The following is a 26,932-nucleotide window of genomic DNA, read 5'->3' on the forward strand; positions in this document are numbered from 1 at the left end:
GGGTGGGAGGGGGGTGACACCTCACGACGCCCTTTTGGGGTTTCTCAGGCGCCCCCCTCGGGCCGCCCCAAACGGGACGCTCCGACGGGGGGGTCGAGGAGGGTCGTGGGGCGGGCGTGGGCGTGGGTGCGGGTGCGGGGCGGGCCGGGGGCGGTGGTGGAGAGGGGGCGGCTATAAGGCGGGCGGCTCGGCGAGGCAGGCAGTCCCTCCCGGCGGCAGGGGTGGTGGTGATGTTGATGATGGTGGGCAGCAGCGGGTGGCGGCGGCGGCTGCTGCTGCTGGCTCTGGCCTCGCTGCTCTGGGCGCCGGGGCACGGCCAGCCCCGAGGTGAGGGTCGCGGAGGAGCGGGCGTGGGGTGCGCGGATCCAGCTTGTTCCACCCCCATCGGGGTTTATGGGGTGCCCCCTGCCCGTGTTGGGTACAGCGGGTATGGGGGTGTGGGGGGCTCTTTTCCCCCTCGCTCCTCCATCTCTGTGGCTGCTGCAGCCCTTTCTTCTTCCGAAGCGGCGGCGGCGGGGGCCACTCCACCCGGCCGCCTCCTCCGGGCCGCCCACTCCCTTTGTGGGGGCCGGGAGACGCCGAGAAGGGGCCGGGGGAGGGAAGGGGGCACGGGAGCTGCCCGCTCCCCGGGGCCGGCGGGGGGGACCCCAGGGCAGCCCCGTCCCCGCGGGAGATGGGGGGCTTGCAGCCCCGGGTGCCCCCCTGCTGGGGAAGGGCCGTCGCTGATGCAAACCGGCTTGAGCCCCTCTTCTTTGGGGTGAGATGGGATGAAAAGCCCTCTCCGGGCGTGAGGGAGAGGCTGCGTGAGGATGTAACGGAGCCGGTTTACCGAAGTTTTCTCTCCTCGCACGTGGTACCGCTGCGGACGGCTCGGGGCGGCCGCTTTGTTCCAGGAGCAGCGCCCGGGGAGTTTGGTTGGCGAGCAGGAGCTCTCCGGCTCTGCACGGGTCCGCCCGGGTGTGCTGGGCTGCCAGGTACAGCGCTGGAGCCACCAGGTGCTCCTGCTCGGTGTGGTTCTCCAGCTGCTGGAGTCAGCAGCAGGACCTGCGCTGAACGCTGCTGCCGGCACGGCACACCAGTCCCCAGCCGCCTCGGGTCTCTATTAAAACCAAAAGCCGAGGACGGAAAATGGTTGGAAGGCACATGTTGTGCAGATGCATGACTTGGTTTTGTTTAAGGTGAAGTGTGGCGTTCAAGATGGATATAGCGCGTGAGATTAGCATCTGGCTGTTTGCACGCTGCAGTAAAAGCGAATGTGCTTATTAATATTATGTGTACAAAACCTCATCCTCACCGTCAAGGAGACAAAATCAAACCCAAGTTGCTGTGTCTGTGTATTTCAGCCTGTAAATAAATATACCTTGTCTTGTCTGCAAGAATTTACTCTTAGAAACAAATGAAAAGTAGCACAAAACTTTCACTTCACTGTTGTTTTTCATAAGGTACCATCTGTACATCAAACAACTCTAATTCACTATTCACTCATATTTATATATGCATGTTAGCGCACAGTTTAAAAGGGTAAGAATTCTCCTAAAGCTGGCCAAATATATCTGAGAGAGCCCATACCTTTTCTTCCCACATAGAAATTTGCAATGATCACGTTGCAGTAATCTGCTTCAGCTTTTGTAAAGAGTTTAGTGCTGATATTCCAGCTCTTATGTAGCAGCTAGTGGTCAGTCATCTTGGTAAAATACATATTTTTATCTCAGTGATTGAAGAAATGAGTTTATTTGAACGTACCTAAGCCCCCCCTTCCTGGGGCTATTTAAATTAATTACCCTATATTTTTTCTAGTTGAAAGATTAGGTCAGGAGACCATTCCTCCTATTAGATTAAGTTGATAGATTTTTTCTTTTTTTTTTTCTCAGCATGAGAGCACAGATCTTCAGAGGAAGCAGTTGGTATTAAACCCCCCTGGTGGATAACTGCCTTACAAAAAAAAAACCCACAGAATTCAAGATAACTGAACCTAAAACAATGTGAAGAATGTGATGCAGATTAGAATAGCCATGTTGCTTTTGCAGAAAGTAAACAACTGAAGTTTAAACTTTAAGCATTGTGACAATGTAAAAAAATTGTTGTGTTAACAGGAAGGTTTCTTGGACGCTGCAGGAGCATTTGAAAGTCTTGGGGAAAAAGTATCTTGGCTTGCTTGTGGAGAGTACCTTGGTAGAACCCTTTCAGCATTTCCTGTTTTTCTGTTGGTGCCTGCTTTTGTCCTGTCAGCAGATGAGGAAACAAGCGTACAATAGTTGCAGGGGTCTGTCAGAAAGTGCTGAAGTCCATTCTAAGAAAAAGCGACGCGGAATAGTAAAGTTACTGCAGCAACCAGCTTTAAAGGTTAATGATTGGTTCTTTCAGCCTAAAGATTAATATCTACATACCTATAAAATTTACTTGGCATTTTAATTGCAGGTGTGTTGTTGAAGTATCGCCATCATGTTGAAAAGTTGGGTCTGTATTTTCAATTGAGTCTTTTGTATTTAATAATGGGAGTTATTCTTTGTGAAGCACATATCTCTAGTGTCCAGATCCAGACAAGAGCTGTTGTACTACCTCAGAAGCAAATAACCGTTTCAGAGGCTTTTGTAGTAGCTTTGCTCCACTGGAATGCATTCTTCATTATTCTGAGTGTAAGAGTGATAAAGGTCTGCAAAGTGGAAATGGAAAGCAATTAGTTGTGCAGCATTGCCTGTATTTCATAAACTCGATTCTGCCACTGTCAGATGAATTTTTAACAATTAAAAAAAATCTTGCTACTGTAAATGTGTGGCAACGATAACTCTCAAAGCTGTACTAGACAAAATCTCCTTGGCTGCATCTCATCTCAGTCTGTTCTGTGAGCTGGTGTGCTGTGGCAGCCTGCTCTGTTGTTCCTGCCTGGGATTTCAGAATCAATAGGCTTTAAGTGCTGGTGTTCAGGAGACTGAATGAGCCCAGGAAGGTGCCTTGGGTGCCTCATCTGGGCAGAGCTGAATGCAGGTATTTCTCATGCTTATCACCATTTGGGTTTCAAACCTACCTTGATTTAAGAATCTGGTTTAGTAAGTATGTGTAAGTTATGGCTCTAATACACAAATCATAACATTATGTTCAGCAACCACGTTTTTTTTTTTCTGAAACATAAGTGATAAGGTTTACTTATAAATCAGATTGTTAGAGCACTTGCTCAGGAAGTGGGGGACTTAGGTTAATCTCCTTAGCTTGAGATGGTTTGAACCCACGTCTCCAATTTCTGAATAGAGTGCCTTATCACCAGTTTGCTATGACAGGTAGTGGAGGGGGAGGCATATATGAAATCCCTCCAAACCTCTGTTTGAAACCAAGACTACTGTGTATCCAAGAATGCAAGTTTAAAGGGTGCAGAAGGAGAATGGGCAAGAGAAAAAGCTGATGCTCTAGTTTGATCAGCACAGCACTCAAAGATGGAAGGAGAATGAAAATGCTGGCCTTCTCCTTTTTATTATTTCTGTTGCAAGCAACAATCAGACATTTAAATCCAGTATGGAAAGTCTTTTTTTGTATCCTTTTTCACCAGTTTTTACTGGGTCACTTGGCAGGGTGGCTGTGTATCCCACTTAGTGCAGATAGACTTCCTGGTGCCTTGTTCAGAATGATGAGGTTTACTTTGGAGCTGATGTGCTTGACGTTTGAGTCTTTCTTTTTTTTTTTTTTTTTTTTTTTAGGTCTGGCCTTCAGTCTGCAAGCCTAGATAGGTAAACCTAGGTATAGTTCTAGTTGCCTCACTACATCCTCGTGTTTCATGGGATGACATACAATTTCCTCATACACTTTTGAAACTGAGAGCCAAACTTCTAGGATGTATTAGGATGACAATAAAACTTTGAAGAAAGTCTTCTTAAGCTTTCACGATGAGCTGGTCACTTCCTGTATGAAATGAAACATTATTTCATAGAGAGTTTAGAACTACCATGTGGTATCTTAGCAAGTAAAGCTTGTTTCCACCAGTCTTAAAAAAAAAACACCTATGTGCCCCACATGTGCCTTCATGTGGGTTAAGTAGCAGGGCCACAAGGTACTTATCAACTGTCCAAGCTCTACTTACCTTGTCAAGCTGTGTGATAAGTCTCCTCTTCACACACACAAAGGAATAAGGTGGGGCAAGCCCAGTACAAAAATCAGTCCCTCCCAGGGCTGTCCCATGATAGCCATCAGCCCATGGGGCCAGGGTAACACTCATCACTGTGAGGGAGCTATGGAGCAATGGGAGAAGTTCTCCAGGTAGTGACTGCCTATGGGGGGCTGTGGGACTCCTTCTGCAATGCAGGGGAAGAACATTTTGCGACTGGACAAAACTTATTATGGGGAAGAGCCTCAAAGGGGAAAAGTTAGGGCAGGGAAAGGAGAGGAGGATCCAGGAGGTCTGAGAAAGAACAAGTATGGGGTAGAAAAGAGGGATGAGAGGATAACATGTTGGCTGTAAGCAGGTTGCCAGTCAGCATGCTTATCTTGCTGTGCGCTGTACCTCATCAGTACAGTCTATCCTGTCTTTATTAAACTGTTTCTAACTGTTCTCCTGGGTGAAGGGGTCTCTATGCTCAGAGTGTGGAGGTGGAAGCGTCAGTCCCTGGAGAGGGGACCACAAGTCACAGGGACCTGCGTGTCTTGGGTGGCTGTGGCTGGACAGACCAGAGAAGGTGTTTGTTGTTTGATCACACTGACATACAGAACCACACCAGGCCAGCCAGCAAGTAGGATGAGAGGCTTGGGAGCAGGTATCAAAGCAGCCATAGTTCTAGGATGGATACTGAAGAGACCAGAGGGTCTGCAATTGAGCAGCCAGAGGAACCAGGAGGCCTAGTGCTACTGGGGAGACCATCTAGGCGTTGACCAGGAGACCCATCTTCATGAACGTGCATCTGCGCATGAGTCAAATAGAGATGAGAAGAGCCAGGGCCAGCTTCTAGGTAGGCTGAAAGTCCAGGCCAGTTACTGGAGGGATCCACACTGTGCCATCAGGGCTGTTGGCTTTACAGGCTTGCATGCCCAGGAGCCAGTAAAGGGGGAGACCTGGGATTCAGGGGCCAGTTACTAGATAGATTGAATGTCCAATTTTGTAGAAATCCACGTTGTATGTATATGAACATATATTTTCCACTTAGACTTTGTTCTGTATAGTGCTCTAACCAAATTCAATTTTAGGTTACCTATCTGCCAAGTCACCTCAGATAGAGACCACATTGCATGTGCCCAGGAATGTAGCCTTTGCAGGTACTATTGCATTAAAATGATAAGGTTCACTAAATTCATAATAGGGAATACAAATATATTTTGGAAATTATTAACGAGAAATGGGGCTTGATAATACTCAAAGAATTTGCAATGTAAAAAGAATAATGTAAAAGGTAATGGATCTAGGCTAGGTGAGAATTTTGATGATTGAGGTCTGACTGGAAGATGGGACAGAAGAAGAAAACAATGAGAAATTTCAGTTTTTCTGGTGGTGTGCAAAGAACATCTTGGACATTCTGTGGAGAAAACATGCTTGGCATTGATTGGAGACTCCTAGATCCCAACTTTGCTTTCCTTTTTTCCCCCCCCTCACTTCTTTTAAAACAAAGTTAGCACCAACAAGCCACAGACTATTTCTTCTTTTCTCAGAGTGCAAAGGTATGTGACAAAGAAAAATCCCATGAAAGCAGGCTAAATAGACTGAAGATTAAGATAAAAAAAACATTTGTCTGTCATAAATATTTCCCCTATTCCCTGAGGGTTTAGAAAATGCATCTCTGGAAATTCAGGACTATCAGTGTGTTGATCAGTTGTTGGTATTTACAGCACTCTCACACAGGATCTTCAGATGGAGTATGCCGTCTTTGTCTTTATTTTTTTCTAAAGGGATTAGACAGCTGCCGTCCTCAAGGCATCCTAATCTGACCAGAGAAATAACATGTCGGAGAAGTTTTGCAAGGTGAGATTGGTTAGGTTGCAAGAATTGTAATTTCTTAGTTGGTATAAACCTTAGGTGCACATCAATCAAACCTCCCATTTACATATGTTTTTGGGCATGTGAGTGATATCCTAGAGGCTGATCCTAGGGCCTAGGGGCACTGTATGGTGGGTATAGCACTTTGGCTTTGAGTTTTGATGTGAACACTTCATCTGTTGGAGTTGTGAGTCAAAGGAAAAAAGGTTAGGAGGTATGTTTGTGTTCATTCCTTTGTAGTTAAATTATCTCTGTAAGAATCACGATTGTTTTAACAGCCATGTGAGTTCATAGGACAGCTGGAAGGGGGGATGCATGGCAGTCACTCACCTGCTGCTGGGCCAGAGTCCTTGCCTTTCTGCAAGCAGCCCAACCTTGCAGGCTCTGTGAAGCGCTGGCTGATGTGGGGTAATGGCCTCAGCTGATTTGTCCTGTCTTTTCTGCGCTTTTCCTACCAGTCAGCCCCATGAAGATCTGCTACCACTTTGTGTAAACCGAGTAGATTTGAGCCAAGCCGATAAAACAGGAAGAATTAACTTGTTAGCTTTCGATGAATTTTTAAACTACCATTTAATACAGTAATGACTGTATCAGAGATATTCCCTGACCAGTTCATTTTAGATTCAAGTCTCAGATTTGAAATTGTTTTGCAAACATACAGTAATTCCTTTTCCTGAGCTCATTTATTGTGCTGCGAGTTCCAATCCCCCTCTTGATTCCCGCATGAGAATAAAGGTTAAAAAGCTGTTTAAGAAATGGTCTGCTTGAAGTGAAAACTTTATTTTTCCCTTGGCTTTGCCTACGTTTTTGCTGTTCTGTTTTGCTGTAAAATGACCTTGAAGATAGGCCCGTGTCCACTGTCTCCTTTGTCATTTTTGTTTGTATAAGATTTTATTTGCTGAAAGGGTGCAGGAACAATGCAGAACACATACAGGTAATTTGAAACAACTTCTATAGCCTTGATTTGATTATTGGATTTTTTTTTTCTTGTAGACCTGATTAAGTGGATAAACCCTGCTGCTCCTCCACTGCCTCTTCCCCAGGCAGAGCCACTGCTCGGGGCGTGGGAGGGTAGGATCAGTCCTTACCAAATTCTCAGTTATTCTGAATCCATCCTGGAGTATCCAGACAAAAAGCATTTGAGTGAATTGATGAGCATTCAGCTCCAGTAAAATGCCTGGGCTTGGAAAGCCAATTAATCAACTGATGTCTTCCCTGTTTCTGCTTTGCTGAAGGGAGGAAACCAGTTCCTGAAGTCACTGCTAACACACTGCTGAAGAGCCCACTATTTTTTTTCTAATGTTCCCTTACAAACTTCTCTCATTCAAATGCATGAATTTGTAATGCACGTTTTGTAATCCTCCATGCCGCACCATTCATATATTTTACTTGCCTTTCTTGAGGTCTCTTTTGTTCATATCTTGCTCTGTTAAGAGAGGAGGCAAAAAAGGGTTGTAACTGGCTGCTAATGCCTGTAGTGATTAGATTGTTTCTACTTTATTGGCTCAGAGGGGCTAGATAGCAGAAATTTGCAGTGAAGGTTCTTTGAATTATAAGGGTCTGTGGAAACCCTGGTTTGAATTGGGATTGTGAAATCCTTACTGTTGAAATGTCTAGGATTCCATCCATTTGCTTTAGCCTGTGGAGTCTCTAAAATGCATGCTAAATGACTTCTACCAGAAAATGCCCTTTAAAATATGCCAGAATTTAACTTTTTGATGGGAATAGGAGGGATCAAATTAACTCCACTGACTGGGAGAATAGCTGTGAATTTACATTTATCTGCAGACAATTGTTCATTTATTCCTTCAGTAGTTACTAACTAATGCAATGGTTCAGTAAGGCATTTAACTATGTTCATTTTAAATTGTACAAGTTGTCCAATTTGTGTTTACAGGGTAATATATCTAATTTACAAGATGAAAAGCATCTTTACAAATGGAAAGCAAATCTACCGTTTATCTAGAACTCCATGACTTGTGAATAAAACTGGGCACTTTCAAAGGCTTATTTTTTGATATTAACAATAAATCTCATCAAAAGTTGCATTTTAGAAACCATATGTTTTTTGCTCATGCAGAAATATGAGCTTGTTACCGAAATGGTCATTTAGAAGTAAACATGAATTTGAAGCTAAAACTGACAAGTATCAAGTCCTATGACAATTTATCTTCCTTTAAGTAGGTTTACAGCATGTCTGCCAACATCCACCAGAAGTTTATCATTGCTAAAGGCATGCAGAAATACTAGGGTCAAATGGGTGACCTCTCTCCACTTCATAGTGGTCACACAAGGGACAGCTTAATTTCTTTTGTATTTCATCATACTCTGAAGGGGGCATTTCTAACGGGAGAAATGGCTGCGAAGTGCAGTGTAGGCTTTCTGTGAAGTGGAGGAAGCTGTTCTTTGCAAGCAGTGAGAAAGATGTATGGGGCTGGGCAGGGAGCTTCAAGCTGAATTGCCTGTTGACTAGAGGAGAGCGGATCTTTCCGTAGTGATAACAGATAGCGTATGATATGAAGGCACCAATGAAGTAGTAGGTAGAAACCACGACTGCTGGTTGATAGCTGAATTCTGTGTGTCTTGGCGTAGATCAGAGGTTACCACACTGATGTTTACTCCAGCAATCAGTAAGGTTGCTCGAAACTTTATTGCAGGCACTTGGTGTAAGGATCTGGTACTGCTGTGTTGCCACTGCCACAACGAACAGCAGGAACTGAAAAATCCAGGCTTGGTTATGGCTGGTAGGCTGAAAATCCTGCTGTGGTAATAGGAAAAGAGGGTAAGAAGGGGCTTCTCAGTGTCAGGATGTTTGCCCCCAAAAAGAAAAATCCTTGTATATACCCTGTAATGTTAACTGATGATACAGGCTCTCTTTAAAACTTGAGCAGCCCTCTTCATCTTGTCTGTTCTTTAGGACAATGAGAAATACATGCTTCCTGCTCTGCACCTCTTCCCAGATAATTGCCTCACTTCCCACAGTAAATCAGCAGAAATGTTTGGGGTATTTCAGGGTAGGATCCGAAACGTGCTTTGCAAGTGGTAGTGTCACAGTAGCATTGCTGAATTTTAAATTAAAGGACTTCAACTCTCAAGCCTGGTCTTCAGACTGTTTGATTTTTCTTTAAAAATTACCCTTTAGGCTGAAATGTATCATTCTTGTTTTCAGGCCAAAGGCAAAATACTTTTAGGACACTTGATTAAAATTCCATGTGGCTGGCTGAGTTATTGAGCATTGATGGTAATACAGAAAATAACTTTTTTTTTTTCTTTTGCAGTGTTGTTTTTTCCTCTCTTTAATTTTGTGTCCTTAAAATTACACTTTCAAAAATTTATGCGGTGTGACACAAATGCCTTTTGTTTTATAAGGATGTTTACTGTAAAATAATGAGGGCTTGAAAGTGATGAGGGCTTGAAACATAGCAAACGTGGAATAGGTGACTTGCTGCTAATATTTTTAAATTAGAGACAAAAGATGTGCCCTGTGTATTTGTTAATCTGCGCGTAAAGACAGGGAAATGTAAGTAAATTAAGGTAATTTGCAATTTTACTTTGTTGCCTAGAGTAAAAAGCCTGGGGAAAAAAAGTAGCAGGGTATGTTTTACTTCTTGCAAAAAGCAGACCACCACCCCTATAGCATATTAAACAGTTGCTTATAACTGAAGAAAGCCCTGCAGAGGATATTTTCCAATTAACCATTTAAACTGAAGATGTGAAATCTTGTCAGTAGAGGTAAGGGAATGATAAAGTTTTGCATGTCCTAAGTGTTGTACCAGTTGTAAATCGTACCAGCTCCATCCAAGCTAGAAGAAAGGTGCTCCCTTCCACCCAGGAATATCTGGCAGTGATACAGGGCTGTATGTGCTCTGATAATGGCTTTGTGCCTGTTTGAATGAAAACATTTTTCTTCTGTGTTTGAAAAAACACGTGGCTCTGTAAAGCCGGAGAGCTGGTAGTTCAGAGGTGCCAAAAACTCTTCAACTTGAAATAGCTTTTATTAATTAATGGAAGAAGTCCACTTATTTTAAACAAGCACTTAATTTCATCTAGTGCAGCTATACACAGTAAGATAGTGCACTCATATTAGGAAAGCAAACAATGCCATATATAAATTTCATTTTGATATATGGCTGGTGAATAACAAGCTTAAATGAAAAAAATACATTTCAGAGTTACCCTGAAGTGCTACTAGTTGTTTTAAGACTTGGTTTATGATCACAAGGAGGTGCCAGGAGCCTCAAGGGATCCTTATTTATGTTTATGTGGGAAAAGACAGTAACATTTTATAATGTTTTGATACTAGGTCACCATATAGAAATGACTGGGTCTACTATACCTTTAAATTTTTTTTTTTCCAATCTCAGACCTCTTAAAATTTGCAAGTAATAAATATGAATTTAGCATCATGAGAGAACTAATAGATACTTGGGTCATAACTTCTAATTTATTATACTCAATATGAAGCCTAATGTTGCACATTTATGCATGCAAATTTAATTAGGGTCAAACCCAGACATGATTTTCATTTACAAGGAAGACTGTTGCCTCAGGTTAAAAAATGATTATAGAAGAGAAGCACATGATGAGCTGTAATTTCTTGAGGTAGTCATAGTAAAAGGTAGGAAAAAAGGCTAGCTTACATCTAACATCAATAGGAACAAAAATGTTCTGCTTCTTTGAAATTAAGACACATCATAAATGGTGAATGACTGAGGTCCCTAATCTTTGGCATGCTGATCACAATCCCAGTGCTACTGTCATATTCATCTAAGCTAATGTCTCTTAGGCTGCACGTAAGCAAATCTAACAAGACACTAAAATAATTGTATTTTCTTCAGCTCTGAGTGAAAATTGTTTCCCAGATTAAGGTGACTTCAGGAAAAAGAAATAATGTGGTGCTTAAAAAAAAATCAAAACAAAACCGGAACAGCCCCCAAACCAATAAACACAATGATGCAGACTCCTCAACATGTGGAAAAAGCTTTTGGTGAACAAGAAAGAACTAATTTCATGGTCTAGCAGGTTTGTTGTTCCTTGGCAGCCTGCCCATCTGTCAACTGTTGGCTCTTATACTTTGGTAGAAAAACTGTGGCAACTTCTAGGCAGATTCTTGAACAGGCCAGCATGATAGGAAAAAAAATATATACATACAAGACATGACTGGACACAAGAAATATAAGTTATACTTTAAAAGTGCATGATATATGTAGAAAGTATTCACAAATTTCTCAACTTTTATATTCAGTCATACTGTTCAATGCATGAACTAGCATGAAAGCTAGTTTTCTTCCTCCTGTCTCTTAGTTTGTTCTGGATGAAAGAAAGCAGATAGTTAATGCCATGTTATTTAGAAATTTCTGTTTAAAGTTTTTATCTTTTTTATTCCCAGGAATGCAAAAGTCAATTTTTTTTGCCTCTGATGTGTGAAATTTGTGGCAGACCAAGCCATAAAGCTATAAAGCCTATTGAGGGCTGTGGTTTAAGCTCTTAAATCTATTATATTTCCCAATGTTTTTTATTCCCTCAAAATGTTGAGTACTTTCAACCTTAGACCAACAAGTGTGACATACACTCCTTTGGGCAGCAAGGTAGCTCATTTGTAGGAATCTCTGGATGCTTGCTCAAACTCCTTCGGTGTTATGCAGTTGCATGCTGCCCCATGGCTTTGCATCCTAATAACTCTACTTCCAATTGGAGTACATGCTCATTGCAACAGAGTTTCTATATGATTTAAGTCTGTGTTTGCAAGCTCAGAGCATGAGGGATTTGTAAGAGAAGATGAGCTGTTGTAAAGTTTTCATTAGCTATCTTGTTAGGACTTGACTTCATAAAGCAAAGGATATTATTATAATGTTGGTGTTCAGCCTAAATTGGTGTCTAACCCATCTATGGTGTTTAAAACCATGCTTTGTGTAATAGTGTTAGTTACTGTGTAACAGAGGTGACAAAATTCAGTATCTGTGGAGATGTGTTAGTATTGCTTGGCTGCCTTTTTTTCTACACGTTTAATTTGGAAGTCTGGGTTTCTTTCATTGTAGGACTTTTCCAGGGAGTGTAGTAACTTCCTAACTTTAACTCACCATCCTCTGATACTATATATAGGGAAATTTAACGTCTTGCAATTAAGACTTAGGTAGGATCAAATGTTTTCTTCTCTCTTTCTTTACTATTAGTCTTCCATTGCCTATTATATTTACCATGCTCCTTATGCTTTGAAATGTAGTATTTTATTAGAGTTGAGACATTAGGTCATTTGGGGCAAATTTTCTTCCTTATTCAAATTATCTACTATGTTTTGGCCATCAACCTGGCTATCTGCTGTGCTGAGTATTTGAAGGAAACCATGCAAGTTGTGTCAGACCTGCTTTTAATCTTCACAAACTCGAGAGAGAAAACTAAGGTGTGTGAGGGAATAGTACAGCTGATGTTCATTCGTTATAAAGCAAACTTTTGCCTCCTATGTTTCCAGTCTGAATTTGCAAGCATGCATCTTTATTAATTTGCAGTGTTATACTTTTTTCCAATACTTTTCTGAGCCATTGGTTGTTAATTAACACATCATCTAGCCCGGGGAGACCTCAGTAGTCAAATGCTTGTTGCTGCTAGTGCTCTCAAATTAAGGGTCTTGTTAGTAATGCTGAATGCACATAAGCAACAGCAGAAAATGTTTGGCAGAGAAGCTCTCTGTTATTTGGGCAGAGGAAAGCACCAAGTTTGGTCTTCTCCAGCTTGTTTGTGCCCTGGCAGCTTGCAGGGTTCAAACAGAATATTACTCACTGGTCGCATTAACCATTGTAGTGGTTTTTTGTTGGTGTTTCTTCTGGTGTTTCTGTTGAATTGTTTAAGTGTGATTTGCAAAAGATTTACGGAATCAGAACTATAAAATAATCAACAGATTTTTCTGAAATCAGGGGTTTATGAGCATTTAGCAAATGGCTGTAAAGTAGGCTGTTTCCTAGATAACCTGAGCTCATCTCATGGGCTGGTGTAGAGTACGTCTCCATTGTGACTGAGTAGGAAGCAGTACAACAGAAAAGGATCTTTACCTTAGCATACAATGCAAACTGAATTGTAGTGCCTTGCAAAGAAAACAAAACTTATTCTGGGGTGTGTTGATGAAACTGAAGAATTCAAGATTTTTTTTTACTCCAGTTGGTGCTGATGAGGTCGTAAGAGTCACACTGGAGAGATGCAAACTGCCAAGAATTCAGAAAGATAAGAGGTTTAGAAAATTGACTGGAAAGACTGAAAGGCTTGTTTCTTTAGTCTGGAAAAGAGAAAAGTATGTGTGTGATAACAGCCTTTCAGGTAATCGAAAGCTGTAATCAAGATCATGACAGATCATGAATGGAGCAATGATGACTAAAAATCTTTCTGATGACTAAAAACTTTCGCAAGCGATAGAGCACGCATGTTGAGGAATACCTCTCACTGGAAGCTCTTGAGAACAGAGTAGACAAATTTAGTACATTATTGTATTCAAAATGGTTTGAATTAAAGTCTCACTGAGTAGTATTTCTGTGAATGACATATTAGTCAGCTTTGCTATACAGCATGAGGAAACAAGGAAAACAGGTTCTAGGAGAAAGTCTGTCATGGCACTGAGGGTTAATTCTTAATCTGAAATAATCTTATCTAAATACTCCAAATTAAAGTTTGTAGAGGTGCTGCTAATAAAACTATACTCCTTGGTTGGCTCATGTATAATTTGTGTTGTACTAGCAGAAATTCTGCTCTCTGTAGAGCTACAGAAAAATGAGTGGTCAGTTTTCCGAATGATTTCTTAGTGACTTGCTATGTAAAACCTGTGTGGAACTTGTAGTGAAGCTTTTAGCTTTTCCTATGGGTTGATGCTGCTGCTAATGCGTATTTTCAGGCAGTGTCCCCACAAAATGGATTATAAGGCAGGTTGGGTGTTGCACAACAGATTTCCTGCTGACCATAAGAACAGAGAGTTAGTGCCTTAAATCCAGCAGTTAGAAATTAGGGATTTAAACCCATTTATGTTAGGGAAATCAGCTCAGATTTTCATTGTGATTACAGGATAGGATTCTGATGAAAGTATGTAGAAAAGGTTAAGCTAGGGACATTTGCTGGTGAAATAAAATGAGAGTAAATCTATTAAGAAGGCAAAGAATCTGAACCCAAACCTGATAGTTCCAGGGATTTTATTTAGTAAACTGACTTAGTCCAAAACTTGAATAGGACAGAATAACTGAAACAAAAATCTGTGCCCTTGAAAACTGGCTGAGAATGTTATAAAGAATGTGACCTCAACGTCTACAGTATAATACTATCACATTTTATACATTCTAATATTCTGTGACATTTTATTACATTTTGTTCCTAGTCCTTTGTGTTTTGCTGGAGTGCATCTAACTATTCTGAACAACTATCACTATGTCCTCTGTAAATATTTTCCATAAATGAATCTATTGCTAGTGAGCAAACTTCAACATTGCCTGCTTTTTATGAACCACTCATTGCCTTACATTTTTTTAAAAACACTAACTTGCAAATGAGATTAGACCCCTTCAAGTATTTCAATATGAGAAATGACGCAATAAAAAGCTCATTGTTACTGTATGCATCAGCCATTATGTTTAAGTTGCATTTACTCTGTTCACTTGGAATTACTTCTTTATTACCAGATTGGCACAAAAAAGCCAAAATACTTGGGGAAAATCAAGCTGTTACTTTGCTGAATGTCTCAGAACTGCTCCCTGAAGTCTGGTGGGAAGTCTTCGTTGTGTACACTGATGAACAATGAAAAAAACACTGTCACCTTCTGGACTCAGTACTTGGTTTGCTTCAGATAGTCTTGCATTCATTTCCCATCAGGTTTGTCTTCTGATTTCAAACAGACAAAAACACCTTCCAGATTCATTCAGTTTATTGGGATAGCATACAGATCAGTTAATCCAGATTCAGTGGAAATCTGTTTTAAATGTGGCCTTCCTGTGAGAAGTTTTGCCATCCTTGCTGTGTTTATCGTGTTACAAAAAGTAGTATAATTTTTATCGCGCTTATTGAACATATTTGCTGACATAGTGAAGCCTATGGAAAGCAGAGCTCCCGTATGTATCTTTCTGTTTGTACAACTGTGTTTGTAAGAGAAACAAATTTAACTTAATCAGCTATGCCTCTGCTAGGAAAACTGTTATTCTGAGGAATCTTTCAGTTTCTCCACATGCCATCTGTAAAAAGGGAAGAGGTACAGCCTGTCAGTCACATTATGAAATCCGTACACGTCAAATATGTTCAAACCCACAGACAACACATGGATTTTGCCAAAACATCCAACCCCACTCCCCCTTCACATGTAATAGAACAGTGATGAAAGACTATTAATTTCCTGGGTGAAAAAAGCAATAATCAGGGCTGGTGTTGGGGTTTCATTCAGATCTAGCTATACAGCATGCAGGCAAGGGCTCTAAACTGAGAATTTTTTTTAAAGATGAGTGAGGGATCAAATGTGTCTAAAAAGCCCTTGCTAAATGACAGAGAAGGCTTACACCTGCATGGTTTTTTTTTTATGTGCTGTGACCTGCATGCAGACTAAGTCTAATGTCTTTAAAGTGCAGTGATGTTTCTGTACATGGGCAGGCTATTTGAGCTAGACAAAATGTTCAGTAAATCCAGGATGTATCAGATCTATCTAAATACTATGAATAACTGATCTACTCATGTAAATCAGATGTGTCCAGAATGTGTTGACAGATGTGCATTGGTCATATCCAGAATTTTGCACCCCTAGGGGGAGTTGCCAGAAACACAGAACTGTGGAAGCATCTCCCAAGTCCTTGAAATTTTTTGCAGGAAAAAATTCAGGGGTGCTTGTACCTGTGATAAATAAATAAATAAATAAAAATCAGTTAGATGAGGAAAACTTATAAAACTACTCAGAATTAAGAATCCAGGAAAAATGATGGTAATCATCCCTGTAACAAGGAGCTTGCCAGATCTTCTGTAGACACTGGTTTCAAGTAGAGTAATTCCCAAAGAAATCTAGGCCATATGTCCAGCCATAACCTTTAAAATGGAGAGATGGATAAGTGTCCTGTGTGCAAACATCCACTACTCACATAATGATGTATCTCAATCCGTAATGACTTTGTATGAATTGTCATCACAAGCTGCATGCTCCAAGTGTCTCATTCATTCTGAAGGATTAACGTTGGATAGGCACATGGAGGCACATAAAACAGATGGTGATTGCCTCGTCTACCTAAAAGCTCCTTGCCTGAGTTTCTTTTCCCTGCCATACTGCACACTGACCACCTGTTTGTTACATCTGACTTCTTTATGAGTAAGCCTTTTCTCTGACTTTTGGTAAAATATTAACATTATGTCCTTCACCACAAGGTCTGCCTGCTGAGCTATACGTACAGCAAATTTGTCTAACCTTTAGATTCTTCCTTGTCACTTTAAGAGTCGAACATTGTAGAGTGTTAATGTGACAAATTCTGCCACATCCACATTGCAGACCACTTTGGTAAGGATTTGATTTCATCTGCTTTCTCTGAGCTTGGGGTTTTCTGTCCCTGTTCTGTAGGAAAGCTCTGAATGGCGTAATTCTGGGAATATGCACCCAGGTACGCAGGTTTTCAGCATTTCTGTAGTTTTAGTCCTATATCTGGGTAAAACCAACTCCTTACAAATGAGAGTAACTTCCTTGAGTATTTAATGAAATCATACTCCATTTCTATGCTGAATTAGTGAATCAATTGTTGCTCTGTATTAAGGTCAAACTATCATCTACATGCAGTTCATTTTCTGGTATCAGGTAGTGTGTAAGTCTCTGGTTTGGGCAAATGGGCTGCTGAGTAGCTGGGAAGAATCAAGTTAAAGAGTTTACCTTACCATGAAAAGGGTTGGCTAGCACTCAGAAGTAAATGAGTTTTCTTCAAAAATTCTTCCAGCTTTTTTTGCGATTGCCATAGTCTCTTGCAAAATGCTGGATGGTAACTTCCAAACAGAGATGGTCTCAATGATAGAAAAGTGATGTAGCAAGTGCTTACAGGCAAAATTGGCTACCAGGTATTTTAACAGTTGGAATATAGTCAACCAGACCAGATTAGCCAGGTGAGAAGCCACTGCTGAACGCTACAGATTGTGGCCATCCATATGGAGGTCTCTCAAGGCTCTTTTGAAGCCTCTCTGCTACGATTGCATAATATGATAATGGTACCTGATAGCTTAGCAGTGAAGTGGTGAGGATTTTTTTATGTAGCACTTCCCTTCTTTTCTAGTGAGAATTAAGTGAGAATAAATCTAATTCAATCAATCATTTGTGCTGGACTTCAGATAGCAAACTGTAAAAGTTACATTAATGCCTTTAAGAATGCAAATATCACTTGCTGTAAGTTCAGTTTAATGATACGTGATATCTTCCAGCAGAGTTTTATGTCAGTTACAACCACTTTAATTTTAAAGCAGGATATGATCACAGTCACACATTTATCTGTAATTGGCTCATTTAAGTGACTGATTCTGTGGTTATTCATCTTTATCATACCTACTTTCTCCCTAAGACAAGTGAAAATGTATTTCACCAGGTGGTTATAGTCCTCTTTTTGTGGCAGAGGAGCATCTGGAGTTCTTCATCTCACCATTATTAGCACTCAGCTTTTCTTAAAATGTTTCTTAAGAACATGCTGAATGACTGAAGAGGAGCAATGAAGAGGAGCAAATGCAATTAATTTATTTTAAATTTGCCCCTTTTTTATGTTGCTTATTCCAGATACTTACTGTTTCTTTATAAATCAGCTTGTAGGCTATTCAGCCTCCACTGAAATCACTGGCTACACCTCTGGAAATTGCCTTAAAATTTGATTGCATTGAAGAGAAGCAGAGATGAATGTAATTAGCTAGTGTTTGAAGGGATGCATCATGTTCCAGGATAAAGCTAACAACCCCTATTTTTTTGTTCGATCCTGGGACTAAACTCCAGTGCCACTACAATTGGATTGAAATGTCCTTTTTTCTTATCTCTTTGAGACCAGAAAACTCATCATGAGACCTTAATGGCATCTTACCAGCATTTCATTTTACTATCAGTCAGTGAATTTGATAAAAGTTGGTGAGATGCTTGATGACAAGCAGGCAAAAGGGCTCAGTCCAGAGTGACAGCTATGGTGTGTGAACATGACAGAACTTGGGATTTTGCAATGAAACTTATCCAAGACAGCACTAACCATCAGCACTTTTTCTTCAGAGCTTTTCTATTCCTTTGGCACAAATCTGTTGACTGAAGGTTATTGTAGGTAAATTATGTCACTCTAACAAATGACCCTGGAAACAAATGGCAGGACTACTTTGTAACGTGAGTGAAGGGTAATGAATGACCTGGGAAGTTAATTGGTAGTTCTTGAAGGCTGGACGATGGATGCCTTTGTGAACAGTAGTGAATACTGAATACAGAAGATTTTTTTTAATCATTAGAGAGTAATGTAAAATAGGGTACCCTCTTCCATCAGTGAGCTTTCTTGTCTGGCAAGAAAATGTAGGCTGCATTTCTGCTTTGCCTACAGCTGTAAGTCTGGAGCAATACTGCACCAACACTGCAGTAAACATGAAATGAGTGTGCAGAAGGCATGTCAATGGAAGAAGGAGTGTGCAGAAGGCATGTCAATGGAAGAAGAGGCTTACCATATGGTCAATAGTATGTCCTCTATGTCATTGCCTGCATCAGATTTAGGTAAAATGAGAGCAAGGTGTATGACCTAGTCTAGATTTAACTTAAATGAGGTAAGGATTCAAAACAAAAAAGCTTCATCTCCCTCTAAGTTTTGAGTATGGCACAATTCAACACAATGGAAAACACTGTTTATTACTCATACTGTGGTGAAGAAGGTTAGGATTTAGCCATGTAATCAAAGGAATATTGAATTCTGTCTTGTTGAGGTGGACAGCTAAGAAAAACAAAATATTAATATTGCAATCTTGCAATATATATTGTAGATTAATGAAGGAAAATAATTTGTGTAGTTGTGCTTGTGAAGAAAGGCATGTTTTCACAAATACGCTTAAACATGCCTGGATTTTTTTAAATTCCTTATAATAGAGGAAAAATAACAAAAAACCTTTCAGAAATGTGATTTTAATACCTCGTTATTGCAACAGTAGCAACTCTTGCAGCACTCTTAATATGCTATAGCAAGGCTCCAGCTTTGATTTCAGCCCATCATGTTTAATCTGTTCACACAGATCATTTTTTTTTTTCCAAATTGGTTCTCTTTTTCAGAGTTGTTTCTGAATAGAAATGGAGTATCTGTGTTTTACTGATGGATGCAAACCTAACCATGCAAGAAGTTAGAGCTTTTTAACCTAGGAGGGAAGGCTGGAAAATTGTAACAAAACTGCTGAGAAGTTGTGCTTACTTAACTTCTTTCTGCCATGTGAAGTATTCCTTAAATTTTATGAGTAGACTTCAAGCTCAAGTGAAATGTCCTTCCTTTTAGAAAACATTAAGAGTTTTGAAGCTGGTAACAGCAATCTTTCATTACTCCTGTGCACAAGAGCAGTACCGTCTGAAAGTACAGTAAAGTGTGTAAAGATTAATAAGCTGCAAGCCAAGTTTTCCTTAGACTTTACACAGGCTTCAGAAAATCCCAGAGTAAAGGTCTAAAATGCAGTCCTTAAAACATGCGAACGGGAAGCATGTTGCTGAGGCTGGTGGTGTTTTTGCCCTGGAGAGCTTGGGTTAAAGTCTGTGTTCTGCATGGGCAGAGGGCTTGCTGTGCAGCTCCTCATCCATTCTGGCAGAGGGCCAATTTTCCCCCTGGTTTTGATTATTTCACAACGTAGCGAGAAAGTTTAGTAACTGGAAGAGAGTTTACTAGCTCTTCTGTTCCTCAGGAGGGCTGGGGACTCTCCTGGGTCCATCAGGGCAGGACCTGACACCCAAGGCCCATCCCTCCATCTCATCCAGGAACAGGGCAACCAGGGATTGCCTCCTTGCTAACAGGACCGGGATATAGGCCTGTGGGGCTCATGGCTCGGCAGGGATCGTCTGTGGGGAATATCACTGGGTGGGGACAGGAGTGGGGGCCTTGGCTCTGGGCAGGGTGCCACAGAGGGGGTCCCCCCTAGGAGCCCTTGGAGGTAGGTAGGGAGGGTCAGGACCAGCGGTGCCTCAGGGCCATAATGACTGATGTGCTGTTGTCAGTTTGGTATGATGATGTTTTCACAAAACAATCTGTTTTCATTGTATTTTTCTGCATCTCTGTCTCTAGGCTAGAAGCTTGTCATAAAACCATGCATATTCAGAGATCTATCTCATAACGATGACTGAATTTTGCTTCCCTGTCACTGTGTGTGACTGATAATTGTTACTTATTTCAAGGCCTGTTCCCTGCCATTTTGAACCTGGCCAGCAATGCTCACATCTCCACCAACGCCACCTGTGGGGAAAAAGGACCAGAGATGTTCTGCAAACTTGTTGAGCATGTCCCAGGCCGACCCCTGCGCAATGCCCAGTGCCGGGTCTGTGACCGTCACAGTGTCAATCCCAAAGGCAAGTCTCTCTTTGTTGTTGTCATTGTCATTTTTGTTTTTGTTTTCCATTGTTTTTTCTTGTACTCTTTGACCCTTTCCCATAAATACAAAGTGCATTGGGGTCAAATACTTTTTGCTTTTAGTGTCTCAAACACATGAGTGAAGCTGCCTTTAAGCAAAGGACTGACAGAAAGCACAAACACCTTAAATCACCATTAAGCGCTGCAGAATCCAGTGACAGCCTTTTTGTCTCGAGGCAAATTTCAGCTTTTACTTTGTGGCAGAAGGAAATTATACTCTGCATGAAGTAAATGTACAGGGTCAGAGAAAATAGCTTTAGATGTATTTTCAATAGATGTTTATTTTTTTTTTCTTTAAAACAGAGCAGCACCCAATTTCTAGTGCAATTGATGGTACCAATAATTGGTGGCAAAGTCCCAGCATTCAGAACGGGAGGCAGTACCACTGGGTCACCATCACCTTGGATCTAAGGCAGGTGAGTAACATTTACCTGAGTGTCTGTCACTTGTTGAATGTACAATATAAGTCTATGCAATTTATTGCAGGTATTCAGTGTTTAGATAGTCGGATATGTAACAGTTAGAAATTTAACAGCACATAATTAAAGCTGGATAGTTAAACCTTATACAAACTGATTTTAAACAGGTGTGTTTTTCAATTATTATTAAGGAGCATCTTAAAGATTTTATTCCTATCAGCCTGGAATGGAAGTGACTGTGTTTTCAAGCAATATAGGTCATGGAGTGTTGTAATTCATGGCACAGCAACAGTTGTATATGTGTGGACAAGAGTTTACACCAGTGTTTACTTTTATCTTGATAACCTTCCTCTGGCTGTCCTTGCTATCTTTCCCCTGACAGTCCTCTGCTATTATTTTTCTCTGCTTTTGATTTCGTGCAAGTTGCTTGAAGTCTGAGTTACTGAAGATATTTTCAAGCAGAAAACGGTATTTTCAAGGTGTAATTGTCATAGGCACAAATTTTTATATATGAGGATGCATCTTTTTTTTTTTTTTAAACTATATCTATCAGCCTTTCACCTGATCATCGTACAGTCTTGTAGTAAAAAGAGTAATGATTTAGAGTAGAACATAACAGAAACATTTAACATTTACTACAAGAAAACATTTAACATTTACTACAAGAAAAAATACACAATACACTTGCAAATATGAACTCTTCCAATCTATAAGCATTGTAACTCTGATACTGAGTTTAGGAGAAGGAAAGAAAAGTTAAGTGACAGGAATAAATGTACTCACATCACTTACCTGACAGTAAGATCTCAAGATATCTTAAATATGGAAACCTGTTAATGCAATACAATGATCAGATTGAAGTGTAAAATGTCAGAAAAGTTCAGCTGCAGAATCTCCAGAACCCTGGAAACGCAGGGTTTCATGACAGTTGTTTGATATGATAAGGACTTGAAGACCACATAAAATAGGACAAAGTGTTGCTGAAAGAGAAGTTGATTTGCCACTTTCTGTGCTTCTCTTCTGACTGGTTCTGGTCACTCTTTTGTTAGAAAGAACATTAGAAAGAAATGTTCTATATTCCTTCTGTGGACGTTTAACGTTAGCTATCCTGCAGAGTTAGAAGTTAGAGGTCTGAAGCAGAGAATTCTGACCATGGGAAGGATGGAACTATCTGTACAGAGATTGATTCCTCTGCTTTGGCACTTAATGACAAAAAAATACCAACAGAAGCTTAGAGGTATTTGCCCCTTCTTGTAGCTGGTAAAATTCTTACGTGGGAGGCTGCCAGACTGCACAGATGATTCCCTAATTTGTTGGTTTGTGTGTTAGGCATGGAAGAATCAAGTCTCCTACCCTGCCCCAAATAAAGACAAAATAATTTCTGAAGAAAATGTTTTTTACTTTGATTTTTCTTTTTCTTTGAACAGATCTAAGCTATTTGAAAATCATAGGTCAGCAATTCACAGATTATTAATATGAATTAATATTAATTTGCAACTTCATTTAATATGAATTCCGATATGAATTGAAATTAATAATTCCGAACTCTTAGCTTTGTTACTAGCTAAGAAATGCATACTTGGTGCACTGCTGGTAACAAGCTTTTGCAAGATTGCTAGACTCTGAATGAAGGTTATTTTTAATGTTAAAACAGAAGGTTTAACTTTGATGTTTTAAAAGAAGCATGTTTTAAAATGAAGCATAGGTTAAACAAGTGCCTAGTTTCCTCTTTAATTAGAAAGCTGAACTACTAGGAAAATAATCATACTGTATCTTTTGTCATCGACAGGTTTGGAAAGGACTTCTTTGTTTGGATAGTTGACTTTGTGTTTGGTTTATAAATGGACAAACAGGAAGGAAAAATGAAGGAGGGAGTGAGGCTTTCATTTTTTTCCTCCTAGAACATTTTTACTTTGGAAACAGACCCGCTGAACTGCCCTCTAAATCTTAGCCCTGTTGATGTTTCTCCAAATAAGTATCTTTCCTCTCCTGTTGCACACTGTTTCACTGATTTGATTTGAAAAGTTTACCCTGAGGGGTCTTTCTTCTGTGTTTTCCTCAGACAGTTTGAGAGAGAGAAGGCATCTAGGGCTATGCAATGTGAATGTAAATTGCTGCTCTGCAAGGAAGGATTTGGTTAATAAAGAATGCTTGAAGTCAATAAGTTATTAGAGCTGACTTGGTGTCCTTACTTTAACCGAGTCAGCACAAGTAAAAATAGCAAAGAAAAAACATATGAAGGGCCCTAGTGATTTTAGTAACTGTTTACTTCACAAGTTTTATTTTGAATGAGTTAAAATACTCTTCTAGAACCTTTAAAGGTATTTCTGAAAGTCAGTGTCTCTAACTATATGCATTACTTTGTCTCTTTAGCATTGGTACTTTCTTTTAAATTTCAAGCTTTGTGCATTAAATATGTCGAATAGCATATTGAAGTCTTTAACTTTCCTTGGCAGAATATAGAATATATTAATACCCCTTTGTGATGTGAAGAATCTGATTATTGCTCGTTACTCTTGAATAATTACTAGGAGTTATAACAATAAGAAAAATGGGTTGTTTTTTGGCATTGTTACTAATGTACAGCAGAGAGGCACAACCCAGCAATGGGGTTGGTGAGTGCAGGAATGCAGGCTCAGCTGGCGAATATGGGGAATATACTGGTGGAAATTGTGTTTCCACCCCAGTTTATCTTACGTATATATATTCTGGCCACAGTCTCTGTCTGTTGGCTGTATTCATCTCTTTGCTCAAAGCTGAAGGGGGCAGAGAATATTCCTTCAGCTAATATTCTACCTTGCGGTTAGTTTATTTAGTCTAAAAACATTTGGACTGAAGAGCAGCTTGGTGGAATCTCAGTAAGAAAAGAGAGCTGAATAATACACTCCAGATCAAAAGTGCTGTTTTGATCTTTCTCCTTCAGAATTTCTGTGCTATCATAACTAATGCTAAGCATTTTGTAAGGGTAGCTGGTGGCTACATCACAGTTCTGTAGCTCATATGGATCATAAAAACTAGGTACATATATTCTGTCATGCCTTTCAGTCTTCCCAGGACCAAATGTATCATAGTTGGAAAGACATTTTTTTCCTTTCCATTTTAAATGTATGGCAAAGATCCAGAGCTGGGGAAAGAGTAGTTTAGCAATGAGATGTAGTATTGATGTACAAGATACCAACATTTAATTTATGATCTCATGCTTTCTACACTGGCAGTTCTACAAAAACAAAATACACAGCTGTTCTCAGGACAGCTATTTTGCAAAATGATAGTGAATTAAAATAAATGCCGACTATTACAAATGCCAGTTGTGTGCTTGTGCCAATAATAAAATATTTCTCCATCACACCATTAAATTAATATTTTCCGTAGTATTATTAATACGTTTCAGACTTTCAAAGGTATTTAAGGGTGCTTAGTGCTAGGCATAGTAGAACGGCACAAATTTGTATACCACAAAGTTCTTGAATTGTAAAGCAAGACCAGTTGTTCTTGGAAGACCTCGAGTATGAAGTTGTGAAAACATCTCTGCTTCGATAAAGTCATAGCTCATGAATATTTCATGAATGCTGGATTACAACTCAGAGACTGTGAAAGTAATTTGCAGTTTCTGCTATTAGAAAGTCAAATATAACGTAAATAATGTTATGATATGATATGTACTGAGCTTTCCTCTTGAAATCACTTGGCAAGAAGAGGTTACTGTCAGGACAAACCCTTTGCTGATGTAAAAAAGATACAGTTCTCTTGACTAGATCAATGCTAATTTACTGTATGTGGCAAGTTTCTTTAAAGTGTTGTTATTGCTATAAAGCTGATGATGCAAAATTCAGGGTGCTCGCTTGTCTGTACTTTCTTATAATACACTGCTTGAATAAAATTAACTTCTATTCCAAAACAATGGTTGCACAGGAGCAAAATGTAGCAAGCAATTGCTAGGTCTCAGATTCTTACTATTTGTATGAACAATACAGACTGATACTCAGAATATTCTTTCATGTAGTCTTCTACTCTGAGAGTTTGCACGGATTCATTCATTTTAGACTTTCTGGATTCAGAAAGGAAAATTAAATCAGAGAAAAAGAGGCTTTTTTTGGTAACCAGCTCTATATGTATTGACACCATTAAGCAGAAAGGTTTTTTGAGTTTTACGTAAAATACAGAGTAATGTTAGTTGTAACAAGCATTTTCACCACAGGACATGTCATGCCGTTTTGAAAAACACACTTAGCTGTTTTTTACATTGCCTTCCTGCACTCAGCATGAAGAAAAGATTTAGCTGAATTTATAAAATTAGAAGAAACTGATCTGTTAAACTAATCTGAGATTTAGAAAAAAAAATCTTTTGGGACTCATCTTTCCCTTTAACTTTTCACTTTTGGAGACCAGGGCTCAAATAGTTATGAATAGACAGCATATCTTCCCTTACTGTTCTGTCAAACTAAGTAAATTGAAAAACGTAACTGGAAGTCTTTATCCAAAAAGACTACTGGAAAAATTGTGTTTGCTAGGACCTGTGTAGGTTTCAGAGTACTGACCGTGCCCTTGGAAATAGGAACATTTGGCTAGCATCTGCTGTGTGGTCACTGCTAGAAGTGTCTTGAGCAAAAGAGTACGCAAAATTGCCTGATGAATGGGGGAAAAAGGTTTATTTGCAGATTTGTTTCAAGAACAGAGTACCTGATGTTACTGGATCTGCATTCAGGGAAGCAAAGTTACTAGAAAGGCTAAAGAAAGTAGAAGTGATGTGTTATGTTGTTCTTCAGTACAGGTGTTCTTCAGTACAGGTTTATTTGGCTGATCTTTACAGTCAGGATTGAAATGCCTGTAAAATGACACTTCTAATCTATGGCTGCTTGGGAACTGCTAACTTGCTTTGGCTTGCCCTTTTTACCCTTGCAGCTCAATGAGGAAATGAGTCCTGGGAAAGCTATACAGTCAGATTAAAGCATACAAATCATTAGCTTTTGCCACACAGCTCAAGTTTATCACATGGCCAGTTTGTGGACAGTGAATGAACGTGCAGAGTGGGAAGAAACTGCCCTCAGTGACGTTTGAATGTTGAGACCTCATTAAAGTAAAAATCTTTAAGGAAGTACTCTGAGGATGTTGGAGTCAGTTTGCCTTACAGGGAGTCCTGGTTCAGATCCATTTTAGGTTGCAGAGGCTATGGGATATGAGGTCTCCCAAGCCAAAGTTGACACTCCTTAAAATGTCTTCATCTGCAAACACTGGGGACACCCAAATTCCTTTTGCCAGCTTTCTTCTCTTGTTTGGGAACGTAATCCCCGAGAATATAACTTCTACTGGCAGGTTGGCTTGTGATTTCTTGATTGCAGGAGCATTTATGCAGTATCCTTTCATTTATATATTTAACCTATATAGTTTCAGGGACTGACAAATTTTCTTGAGCTTGCTGACATTCAGTATCCTGTGAATTTACCTAAGAAGTATTTTTAGGTACTTACGGGCTATATGTGGAAGAGACTTGAGAAAATCCAGAGGGAAAAGAGGCAGTGTTTTTTTACACAGGCTGACTATGCATACTTCAACGGTTACAGACCATTCATTATTTTCTGAATGCCTCTTTTGGGTTCTTAATTTCAAACATATTCATTTCAGCTCTCAGTGAATTTAGTACATGGAGGAAATATCAATCACTAGAAGACTTGAGAACCAGACATGGCTACTTTTCTGAAAAAAAGTACCCAAAACATTGGCTTTAAAGGATACATCAATTAGAATGAACTGCTCTGGAAGTTGCTCTGAGAAATTTTATCTTTATATGGCTCTTCCCCTCACCAAGAAACTTGATATTTAAAATAAATGTCATCTACATACTCTTGCATGAAAATATCTTCGGCTTTTATTTCTGCCTGCAGTTACTGTGTGATGAAGGATAACTCATTGTTGCTGGTTGGAACTGGATTTAAAACTAGCCACATCAGCTGCAGAATATAATCGGTCTTGAAAAATCTCAGTGT

At 39.9% G+C, this 26,932-nt stretch overlaps 1 protein-coding gene across 2 annotated transcripts in view; it reads left to right on the forward strand.

Moving 5' to 3' along the window:
- Positions 1-200: 200 nt before the first annotated feature.
- LAMA1 (laminin subunit alpha 1) overlaps positions 201-26,932 on the forward strand; it is a 103,719-nt gene continuing 76,987 nt past the window's right edge. For both annotated transcript variants that reach the window (XM_040550069.1, XM_040550070.1), the window contains exons 1-3: positions 201-327; positions 20,298-20,468; positions 20,833-20,945. In XM_040550069.1, coding sequence (XP_040406003.1) covers positions 231-327; positions 20,298-20,468; positions 20,833-20,945 — 381 coding nt within the window. In that variant the 5' untranslated portion in view covers positions 201-230. The remainder of the gene's footprint in view (positions 328-20,297; positions 20,469-20,832; positions 20,946-26,932) is intronic.

The sequence above is a fragment of the Cygnus olor genome, chromosome 2 (genome assembly GCF_009769625.2).
Source record: "Cygnus olor isolate bCygOlo1 chromosome 2, bCygOlo1.pri.v2, whole genome shotgun sequence".
In the NCBI taxonomy this organism is placed as follows: Eukaryota; Metazoa; Chordata; class Aves; order Anseriformes; family Anatidae; genus Cygnus; species Cygnus olor.